Raw genomic sequence first — 11,655 nt, 5'->3', positions numbered from 1 at the left:
ACTGTGTAATATTATGTGTGTGGCTCTTCCGAGCCTCTTAAATAAAGCTTGTATGTTTATGGTTATGTTGTGATGCCATCAATGTATCTATACATATCGGTATGCCATGCGTACGTGTGTCGTACTTGATATATATGGGGTTCGATTACCTAGCTGTAAGCTTTAGGAGCACTCCTTACAGGGAAATGCCCCTTTGTGGTCCAACGAGCCATGGTAGCTCGCTACTGCTCCGGACACATTGGTTGACCGGCATGTGTCCTTCTTAGCTGCTGTGTCTGTCCCCTTTGGGGAAATGTCACGCGATGTAATGGAGTCCTTGTAGCTTGCTACGACTCGTCTACATTCGCTGGTGACCGACACCTGCTTTGTTGGGTCATGTATGCCTGTCCTTGTGCGGTACTGCCACTTTGGTTTATGACTAGACTTCTCGATCCGGGTTCTTTGACATTGGAATGCTAGTGACACAATTGCATACATGAGTCAAAAGGCGCAAACGGTCCCGGCTAAGGTAAGGCTGCAACCGTGGGGTTAACCGTGCGTGAGACCGCAAAGTGATGCGATGTGTTACAGGCTGGATTCCTATGGCTTAGGATCGGGGTCCCGACATCAACTGCCCCCATGCCGGCTAATCCCAAGCCGGCTGGAGACGGTCGAGGCGGCCAAAACAACAAGAAGCGCAAGGCGGATCAGCTAGATTCACGCTACAACAACAAGTTGGTAGCCAGCGTGGAGGGTGAGTGCTACCTCTTGAGCTTGCGTTGGTTTTTCCCTTGAAGAGGAAAGGGTGATGCAACACAGTAGTAGTAAGTATTTCCCTCAGTTTGAGAACCAAGGTATCAATCCAGTAGGAGAATCAAGCCAAGTGTCCAGAGTACCTGCGCAAACACAAACGAGCTTGCACCCAACGCTATAAAGGAGTTGTCAATCCCTTCAAGATTGATTGCAAAGTGCGATCTGAAGGCGGAAAGTGCAACAAAGTAAAAGTGTAAGGCTGAAAATATGATGTGAAGCAGACCCGGGGGCCATAGTGTTCACTAGAGGCTTCTCTCAAGATAGCAAATATTATGGTGGGTGAACAAATTACTGTCGAGCAATTGACAGAACCGCGCAAAGTCATGACGATATCTAAGGCAATGATCATACATATAGGCATCACGTCCGAGACTTGTTGACCGATATTGTCTGCATGTACTACTATTACTCCACACATCGACCGCTATCCAGCATGCATCTAGTGTATTGAGTTCATGACGAACAGAGTAACGCCTTAAGCAAGATGACATGATGTAGAGGGATAAACTCAAACCAATGATGTAAACCCCATCTTTTTCCCCTTGATGGCAACAACACGATGCGTGCCTTGCTACCCCTTCTCTCACTGGGTAAGGTCACCGCACGCTATGAACCCAAAACCAAGCACTTCTCCCATTGCAAGAATCATAGATCAAGTTGGGCAAACAAAACCCACAACTCGAAGAGAATTACATGGATATGAAATAATGCATATAAGAGATCAGAAGAAACTCAAATAAGATTCATAGATAATCTAATCATAAATCCACAATTCATTGGATCTCGACAAACACCACAAAAGAAGATTTCATCGGATAGATCTCCATGAAGATCATGGAGAACTTTGTATTGAAGATCCAAGAGAGAGAAGAAGCCATCTAGCTACTAGCTATGGAGCGGAAGGTCTACGGTTAACTACTCATGCGTCATCGGAGAGGCAATGGTGTTGATGAAGAAGCCCTCCGTATCCAAATCCCCCCTCCGACAGGGCACCAGAACGTGCCCCAGATGGGATCTTGCGGAGACAGAAGCTTGCGGCTGCGGAAAAGTATTTTCGTGGATCTCTCCCGTGGTTTTGGATTTTTCGGGGATTTATAGGCGGAAGAACTAGGGTAGACGAGCCACACGGGGCCCACAAGCCTGCTAGGCGCGGCCCCCCTGGCCGCGCCTAGGGGGCTTGTGGCCTCCCCTGGTGGCTTCTGCCTTGGTTCTCACGCCCCTTGTGTATCTTCTATTCTGGAAAAAATATTTTCGGAAGTTTTATTCCGTTTGGACTCCGTTTAATATTCTCCTTTGAAAAGGGTCAAAAACACAAAAAAACAGGAACTGGCACTTGACCCTGAGTTAATAAGTTAGTCCCAAAAAAGATATAAAAGGCATACAAAACTTCCAAAGTTTGACAAGATAATAGCATGGAACAATCAAAAATTATATATACGTTGGAGACGTATCAAGCATCCCCAAGCTTAACTCCTGCTCGTCCTCGAGTAGGGAAGTGATAAAGAATGAATTTTTGATGTGGAATTCTACCTAGCATATTTGTCCTTTGTAACTTGTTTCATGTGACATGAATGTTCAGATCCGTAAGATTCAAAACAATAGTTTGCTATTGACATGAAAACTATAATACTTCAAGCAAACTAGCAAGGTAATCATGAACTTTGGAAATAACAAGGCCAAAGAAAGTTATCCCTACAAAATCATATAGTCTGTCTATGCTCCATCATCCCCACACAACAAGTTTAAATCATGCACAACCCCGGTATTGGCTAAGTAATTGTTTTTGCACTCTTACTTTCTCAAACCTTTTTCAACTCTCACGCAATACATGAGCGTGCACCATGGATATAGCACTATAGGTGGAATAGAGTGTGGTGGAGGTTGTGAGACAAAAAGGAGGAGATGGTCACATTGACTCGGCGTATCAAAGGACTATGGAGATGCCCATTAATAGATATCAATGTGAAAGAGTAGGGATTACCATGCAATGAATGCACCTAGAGCTAAAGTATGTGAAAGCTCAAAAGGAGAACTAGTAGGTGTGCATCCAACTTGCTTGCTCACGAAGACCTAGGGCAATTTTGAGGAAGCCCATCATTGGAATATACAAGCCAAGTTATATAATGAAGATCCCCACTAGCATATGGTGGTGACAAAACAAGAGACTCTCAATCATGAAGAACATGGTGCTATTATGAAGCACAAGTGTGAAAAATATAGTAGCATTGTCCCTTCTCTCTTTTCTCTTTTTTTTGTTTGGGCTCTTTGGCCTCTTTCCATATCTCTATTTTATTTTCTTTTTCTTCTTTGTGTGGGCAACTTTGGCCTCTTTTTTTATTTCCTCACATGGGACAATGCTCTAATAATGATGATCATCACACTTTTATTTACTCAAAGCTCAATATTAGAGAAATGATGACTCTTATAGGAAATGCCTCCGGCAGAGTACCGGGATGTGCAACAATCTATCTTGGCGTATGACGTTGAAACATCTCGCTAGCTATCTTACGATCATGCAACGGCAATATGAAAGTGACGGCACATGTCATGAGACGGAACGGTGGGAGTTGGATGGCAATATATCTCGGAATGGCTATGAAAATGCCATAGTAGGTAGGTATGGTGGCTGTTTTGAGGAAGGCATATGGTGGGTTTGTGCACCGGTGAAAGTTGCGCGATACTAGAGAGGCTAGCAATGGTGGAAGGTGAAAGTGCATCTATACCATGGACTTACATTAGTCATGAAGAACTCACATACTTATTGCGAAAGTTTTTATTAGTAATCGAAATAAAGTGCTAAACGCATACTCCTAGGGGAAGGGTTGGTAGGTGTTAACCATCGCGCGATCCCGACCGCAACACAAAGGATGACAATCAATAAATCAATTATGCTCCGACTTCCTAACATAGCGGTTCACCATACGTGCATGTTACGGGAATCACTAACTTCAACAGAAGTATTTCTAGATTCACAACACCCTACTAACATAACTCTTAATATTACCAAATCCAAGTCTAAAAACTATTTGAGAGGAATCAAACTTCTCTTTCTAATCAATACACATGAAGATGGAAGTTTTATTGTATCCTCTTTGGGTGCCTATCACCTTTGGGACTACTTTCATAGAACAAGCCAACTACCAAGTTACTCAGAGAGATCACTCTCAAAAAGATATAAGTGAAGATCTGGAGTTCTTATTTCTCCAAAATATGACACCGCCTTGCTCTAAAAGATCTAAGTGAACCACAAGTGATGTAAATTGCCTAACTCAAAAGATATAAGCGAAGCTCAAAGAGTATTGTAGCAAATTCACGATGAGTGCATGTCTCTCTCAAAAGGTGTGCAGCAAGGATGATTGTGACACAACAAAAAGAAAAGACTCCTACGATACAAGACGCTCCAAGAAAAACACATATCATGTGGTGAATAAAAATATAGCTCCAAGTAATGTTACCGATGGATTGAAGACGAAAGAGGGGATGCCTTCCCGGGGCATCCCCAAGCTTAGGCTTTTTGGTGTCCTTGAATTTGGCTTGGGAATGCTTGGGAATCCCCAAGATTGAGCTCTTTCCACTCTTTATTCCATTGTCCATGAGAACATCACCCAAAACTTGAAAACTTGACAACACAAAACTTAAACAGAAACTCGGGATATCATTAGCAAAAGAAAACAAACTACCACCTCTTTAGGTACTATAGAAAACTTGATTTCTATTTATATTGGTGTTAGATTACTGTATTCTCACTTTTCCATGGCTAGTACCCCCTGATACTATCCATAGTTTCATCAAAACAAGCAACCAACACAACAAAAACAGAATCTGTCAAAAACAGACCAGTCTGTAGCAATCTGTATACTTCGTATACTTATGGTATCTCAAAAATTCTGAAAAATTACGACAGTTTGGTAAAAATGGCACATTAACCATAAGAAAAAAGAATCAACTTAAAATCTATGTCTGGATAAAAATGAAAAATAATTTCGTGAGTGAAAAGTTTCTGTCTTTTTCCAGCAGGATCAAACAACCATCACCAAACTAGTCATAAAGGTGTTACTTGGCTCAAACACAAAAAGAAACACAAAAAACACAATCATAAAAGAATTATGATGGTGTTTACACAACAAAACAGAAACAAAAAATAAAATATAAATTCATTGGGTTGCCTCCCAACAAGCGCTACTGTTTAACGCCCTTAGCTAGGCATTGATAATTCAATGATGCTCACACAAAAGACAACAATTGAAGCACAACGAGAGCATCATAAAGCATGTGCAAAATCAGATCTAAGTCTAACATACTTCCTATGCATAGGCATTTTATAGGAAAACAGATTGTCAAGACAACCAATAGTTACCATATGCAAGGAACAAGAAAGAGACAATATCAATCTCAACATAACAAGAAGTGATTTGGTAAAATGAAAGTTTCTACCACAATATTTTCCTCTCTCATAGCAATTACATGTGGGGTCATAATAAAATTCAACAATATAGCTATCACAAAGGATATTCTTTTCATTATCCACATGCATGCAATGTTGATGCTCTTAAAAAATAGTGGGATTATCATCAACTAAACTCATAACTTCTCCAAACCCACTTTCAATATTATTGCAAACATCATAATCATCATGAGGGTTAAACAAATTTTCAAGATCATAAGAAAAATTATTACCCCTATCATGATCATTGCAACAAGTAGTGGACATAGCAAAACTAGCATCCCTAAGCTTAGGGTTTTGCATATTTTTAGCATGATTGTCATTAATAGAATTTATAATGAAATCATTGCAATCATGCATTTCATTCAAGGAGCCCTCGTGAATCATTTCATAAATTTCTTCATCACGATTTTCAGATTCACGCATCTCAAGCAAAACTCCATAGAGAAAGTAAAGTGCACTCAACTCACTAGCAATTGGATCAACATAATTGGATATCTTAAAGAGATTAGCAAGTGGATGAGGATCCATATCAATAGATTTTCAGCAAGCGAAGATGCAAGCATATTGAAGGCACATAGCACACAAGCAAAGGAAAGCAAACGAAAAAGGCAAATATTTTTTGTAAATTTTTGTTTTTCAGAAGTGGTGGGAGAGGAAAACGAGAGGCAAAAAAAGTAAATGAAAGAGATGAGTTTGCGATAGTTACTTGGATAAGCTTCACTTAGAATAGTCCCCGGTGCCAGAAATTGACACGTTGAAGGGAGACTATTCTTGACATGATACTCCCCGGCAACGGCGCCAGAAATTGGCACATTGATGGGAGACTATTCTTGACTTGATCCTCCCCGGCAACGGCACCAGAAATTCTTCTTGCTACCTCTTGAGCTTGCGTTGGTTTTCCCCTCGAAGAGGAAAGGTTGATGCAGCACAGTAGCAGTAAGTATTTCCCTCAGTTTGAGAACCAAGGTATCAATCCAGTAGGAGAATCAAGCAAAGTGTCCATAGTACCTACGCAAAGACAAACGAGTTTGCACCCAACGCTATAAAGGGGTTGTCAATCCCTTCAAGATTGATTGCAAAGTGAGATCTCAAGGCGGAAAGTGCAACAAAGTAAAAGTGTAAGGTTGAAAATATGACGTGAAGTAGACCCGGGGGCCATAGTGTTCACTAGAGGCTTCTCTCAAGATAGCAAATATTACGGTGGGTGAACAAATTACTGTCGAGCAATTGATAAAACCACGCAAAGTCATGACGATATCTAAGGCAATGATCATACATATAGGCATCACGTCCGAGACAAGTATACCGATAATGTCTGCATCTACTACTATTATTCCACACATCAACCGCTATCCATCATAAATCTAGTGTATTGAGTTCATGACGAACTGAGTAACGCCTTAAGCAAGATGACATGATGTAGAGGGATGAACTCAAACCAATGATGTAAACCCCATCTTTTTACCCTTGATGGCAACAACACGATGCGTGCCTCGCTACCCCTTCTGTCACTGGGTGAGGTCACCGCACGGTATGAACCCAAAACCAAGCACTTCTCCCATTGCAAGAATCATAGATCAAGTTGGCCAAACAAAACCCACAACTCGAAGGGAATTACAAAGATCTGAAATCATGCATATAAGAGATCTGAAGAAACTGAAATAAGATGCATAGATAATCTGATCACAAATCCACAATTCATCGGATCTCGAGAAACACACCACAAAAGAAGATTACATCAGATAGATCTCCATGAAGATCATGGAGAACTTTGTATTGAAGATCCAAGAGAGAGAAGAAGCCATCTAGCTACTAGCTATGGACCCGAAGGTCTATGGTGAACTACTCACGCATCATCGGAGAGGCAATGGTGTTGATGAAGAAGCCCTCCGTATCCGAATCCCCCCTCCGACAGGGCACCAGAACGTGCCCCAGATGGGATCTTGCGGAGACAGAAGCTTGCGGCTGCGGAAAAGTATTTTCGTGGATCTCTCTCGTGGTTTTGGATTTTTCAGGGATTTATAGGCCGAAGAAGTAGGGCAGACGAGCCATAGGGGGCCCACAAGTCTGCTAGGTGCGCCCCCCCTGACCGCGCCTATGGGGCTTGTGGCCTCCCCTGGTGGCCTCTGCCTTGGTTCGCACGCCCCCTGTGTATCTTCTGTTTCGGAAAACATCTTTTCGGAAGTTTTATTCCGTTTGGACTCCGTTTAATATTCTCCTCTTAAAAGGGTCAAAAACACGGAAAAACAGGAACTGGCACTTGGCACTGAGTTAATAAGTTAGTCCCAAAAAAGATATAAAAGGCATACAAAACATCCAAAGTTTGACAAGATAATAGCATGGAACCATAAAAAATTATAGATACGTTGGAGACGTATCAGTGAGGCGTCAACTTCTCAAGCCGGCTCTCAACGGAAGCGGCCCAACAGGGGCAACACGAACTGGTTGCCTAAGCAGACTTTTGAGCAGCTGCTTGACGGTCCCTGCAAGATACATTCTGGGGCACAAGCTTCTACCCACACCCTTCGACAGTGCAGTTTCGCACGACGGCTGTCGCAAGGGGAGGGCCTGCCGGCTGCACCAGTGATGAAAACCCCATCTTTTTACCCTTAATGGCAACAACACGATACGTGCCTTGCTTCCCCTTCTGTCACTGGGTGAGGTCACCGCATGGTATGAACCCAAAACCAAGCACATATCTGTATTTTCTGTTGAATGTTAATTAATTGCCCAATTCAGCCTGTTGGATTGCACTTGATCGAGGAATTTTGGTTTTTTCAGTTGTTTGTTGGGACGGCATTTCCACAAACATGTTGGATGCGTGAGTGCTCTACTTGGAATACTTAGTTCTTATTCAAGCTTATATAGAACCATTCGTGACATGGTTGTTCTTTTTTGGACGGATGCTAGGCACTAAACATGTTTGCTCGGTGTTGGTTATGTGCAATGCTGTGTTGATATCTTGGACATTTGTTTATAGCTGCAAATAATTTGGTGTTATACCACGCAAGGAGGACTGCGTACATGAAGCATCTTGATAAGCTGTATAAGATTCATGATGTCACCTGGTTTACTCCGGTGAAGCTTTTTAAGGTGCTCTTTGTGCTTGAGCTGTTACAGAGAATGGAATTTCGATTTTCTTTCCAGTTTGGCCATTGATGCATGGTTTCATACTCTGGTGCAGGCGTGCAGCCGTGGTATGCCTATGCAATAGCTGCGTCAATCCTCTGCACGACTAATCTTTCAGTCCCATTGAAGGTGCGTCCATAATTTTCTTGTCATACACTACTAGGGAATATACTTCTCTTGATGTCGCATACCATCTATAGTAGCTGTCTATTTTTCTCGATGTAATTATCTTTTGGGATGGTTACACTGCTTAGTGAAAATATATTGTTTTCTGATGTGTTTTCACTTTGCACTTGCATGCTGGAACATGGGAGGAAAATAACCTCAATTCATGGGGCTAATGGTAGGGCACCCAGGAGGTGCAGCACCGGATCCGCATCACCCTCTCCTCCAAGTCCGTCAAGAACCTCGAGAAGGGTGGGTGCCCGGTGATTGCAGTTGCGCCTGACGCAAAATCTGGGGCCGCGCGCTGGCGGTCACCTGCGCCCGACGCAAAATCTGGGCGTAGCTTGGCGCCGGAATGACATTTCTCTTCACTGTGTGGATCTGCGTGCACGCGGGCCGACGGTCCAGACGCCAGCCGATGGGCAGCCTCGCCGGCGGGGTGGTGGCCAGGCGGCCGCGGTTCCTGTGCATGCACGTGTTCCGGACCAGCGGCGAGATCATGCTGAAGCAGGTGGTGGGGAATTGGCCCGACGAGGTCACGGTGCGCTTCGACCTCGTCTTCGCCGACACGCCCTTCCCCGCCGAGGGCATGTCCGACGTTGACGGCATCTTCGACCCGCCCTACTACGAGTGGTTCCAGTTTGACAAGGTCCTCCACCCTCCACCTTCCCCCTTCCTCCCGTATTCCCATTGCCTGATCTCTACTACGAGTGGTATGTTATTCAAATTTGACTGGGACATGCAAGTTTTTGATAGATTTAACTTTTCTCAGACACTTGAGGCGTGTAGTAACAATTAAATTGTAGGTTAAATGTTGGACTAGAGAAATATTGATGATAGTTTGACTGGCAAGTTGTTATATGTCAGCTTCTGCAATCCATGGTACAACTACAAACCTGTGGGTATTGTTGCTAAAATATGCAGTATAGCACATGAATGTATGGCATACAAGTTGCATACCTACATAATTTGAATTGTTTTCGTGACTTCGTGGGTCAATTTTAGGCTGCGGTTTTAGGATCTGGCAGTAGCCAGATCTGTTTGTGCTTATGCCCGAAGGTAAAATCTGGCGATTTGGGTGAGTAAACGGAAGTTTGCGAAGGAATTAACCTTTTAAGCTTCCGATGTCAGATATAGTTCAACCTTATGCTGTCAACTCTGCATATGAAGTAGTATTTGCTTGGAGAGCAGCATTGCTTAGCAGAGTGTTTGTGTGTTTTGCTTGCTGGGTCAGAGTAGTAGGTGGAGTATTTTGCTGGATCATATCATCAATCAGTCAATAATATAATGTGTTCGTGTATGTAACTAACTAAGATTCGATTCCAACTCCTAAGATATTATTACACGGAGTTAAGAACCTGGATCATATGCAGTGTTATATTATAGAAACTTGTCAAAGCCATCAGGATATTACTGTTGTTTATGGATGAATAGTGGCAGCAATGAAGCTTGATAGAAACTGTTATTTAAAGATGAATAGTGGCAGCAAGTGTGAAGATTGTGCTAGCCTGCTTGGTACATTTGTATCCCTGCTTATCTCAAGTCTGAACATTCAAATGCTATTTGGTACTAGAAGTGAAAATAGTACATATGTTTTGTTGCTTGGATGACATGTTTGTGTGTTTGTATAAACGCTAGATGAGATAAAAATATGGCCATGCTCATGTTCTACCTTCATGTGCACCATTGCTAATATCCTGATGAGGCCCTACAATTAATTTCAAACATGGAACTATTCATCTTTAAATAGTTAAATAATGTGCACCTGAGCCACAATTCATTTTTTGTAAATTCTGTTATTTAAATACCTGCAGTGTTTGTTCACACTTTTTTTGTAAATGTTGTTATTTAAATACCTGCATTGTTAGTTCACATCTTATTCTTATTTTTTGCACAGGTGAAGTACAAAGCCAAGTGTGAAGCTATGAAGCGTATCAACAAAGAGTAGCATATGTATTGTAATAGTAGGCAGTATTAGGTATATCTGGGTAGTGGTGTAGTGTAAAGATTGTAATAGACAAATTTAATGTTGGTTTGGATGAATTTCATTTGCTCCCTAGCCTGTTTGAAATATTGATTCTGAATGTGATTTGAATACCTATGAAATGGCAACTTGACAAGGGGACCAAGTTATGATATTTATTTGACGAAATATGAAATTTCTGACGTGTGGGACTAATTTTGAGGTCAGCATGACATGTGGGACCCATGTGGGACCAGTACAAAAACAAAAATAAAATGGTCAAAAAATAAAATCAATAGAAGTAATAGGCCACAAATCAAAATTTGAAAAAAATACTAAAGTGGATGTAAATAGGCTAAGGCCCAAAAAGAAGCTTAATAAGAAAAAGCCCAAAAAAATAAAACCAGCCCATGTGATCAATTGAAATGGGTTGGGCTGATTTCAGCCATGATGTTTTGATTTCGTCGTAATTTTGCCACGTAAGATTGCCACGTAGGACTGAGTTTGATTACCAACGACGATTTTGGATCGTCGTAAAGGTTACGACGATCCAGGAATCGTCGTAAAAGTTACGACGATTTTGATCAAAACGTCGTTGCTGTTCATTTCTGACGCTCCATTTTTTACGCTTGGTTTTTCGTCGTGAGATCGTCATAAATTAAAAACCGTGACGATGTAGTGAAGAAAAAATAGCGTCGTGTATTAGCATATTACTTGTAGTGACCCCTGGTGCATCTGGAGCCACGTCTGGCGCGTCCAGGATCAGTTCCAGTGCGTTGCGGGCCGCTTCGGCCCTAGGTGAATCGGGGATCACCTCAAGATCCACCGGCGCAGAGGCATCCGACTCGGAGGGATGGGCCTCCTTGGTCCTCGGGGCGTGCATCGGGGCCGCCTCGCTAGCTGGCTCCACCATGCGAGCACGCGTGGAGGGGTCATGTCTAGCCTTCGTACGCTTCTCCACCGGCTTCTCGGCCCGGCTGGGGCGAGACTGGCCCTCGGCCGTCTTCCCCGCAGCTGCATCCCACCGACAGGTGGACTGCACCTCGAGCTCCTTCTGGACAGCGTCAGCCGCTGTCCAGCCGGCTCGTTCGGCTGCGGAGGTGGTGTCTTCCTCCACGTCTTCCGCCTCCCTGTCGGGCGACGTTTTGAGAAACGAAGC

General features: G+C 42.9%; 1 protein-coding gene and 1 long non-coding RNA gene across 2 annotated transcripts; both read left to right on the top strand.

The window, feature by feature from the left end:
• Window positions 1-8,441: 8,441 nt before the first annotated feature.
• LOC123439999 lies at window positions 8,442-9,367 on the top strand. The gene has a single exon (XM_045116592.1). It carries the CDS (start codon window positions 8,889-8,891, stop codon window positions 9,330-9,332), a length of 444 nt encoding a protein of 147 aa, XP_044972527.1. The 5' UTR covers window positions 8,442-8,888; the 3' UTR covers window positions 9,333-9,367.
• Window positions 9,368-9,388: 21 nt separating this feature from the next.
• On the top strand, window positions 9,389-10,604 carry LOC123439998. Its single transcript, XR_006630252.1, has 2 exons — window positions 9,389-9,611; window positions 10,431-10,604. It is a non-coding gene; the product is annotated as an uncharacterized LOC123439998 (long non-coding RNA).
• The last annotated feature ends 1,051 nt before the right edge of the window (window positions 10,605-11,655 follow it).

This window comes from Hordeum vulgare, chromosome 3H (genome assembly GCF_904849725.1).
Source record: "Hordeum vulgare subsp. vulgare chromosome 3H, MorexV3_pseudomolecules_assembly, whole genome shotgun sequence".
Classification (NCBI taxonomy): domain Eukaryota; kingdom Viridiplantae; phylum Streptophyta; class Magnoliopsida; order Poales; family Poaceae; genus Hordeum; species Hordeum vulgare.
Note: the sequence above shows the minus strand (reverse complement) of the source record. Positions and strands in the feature narration are given on the sequence as shown.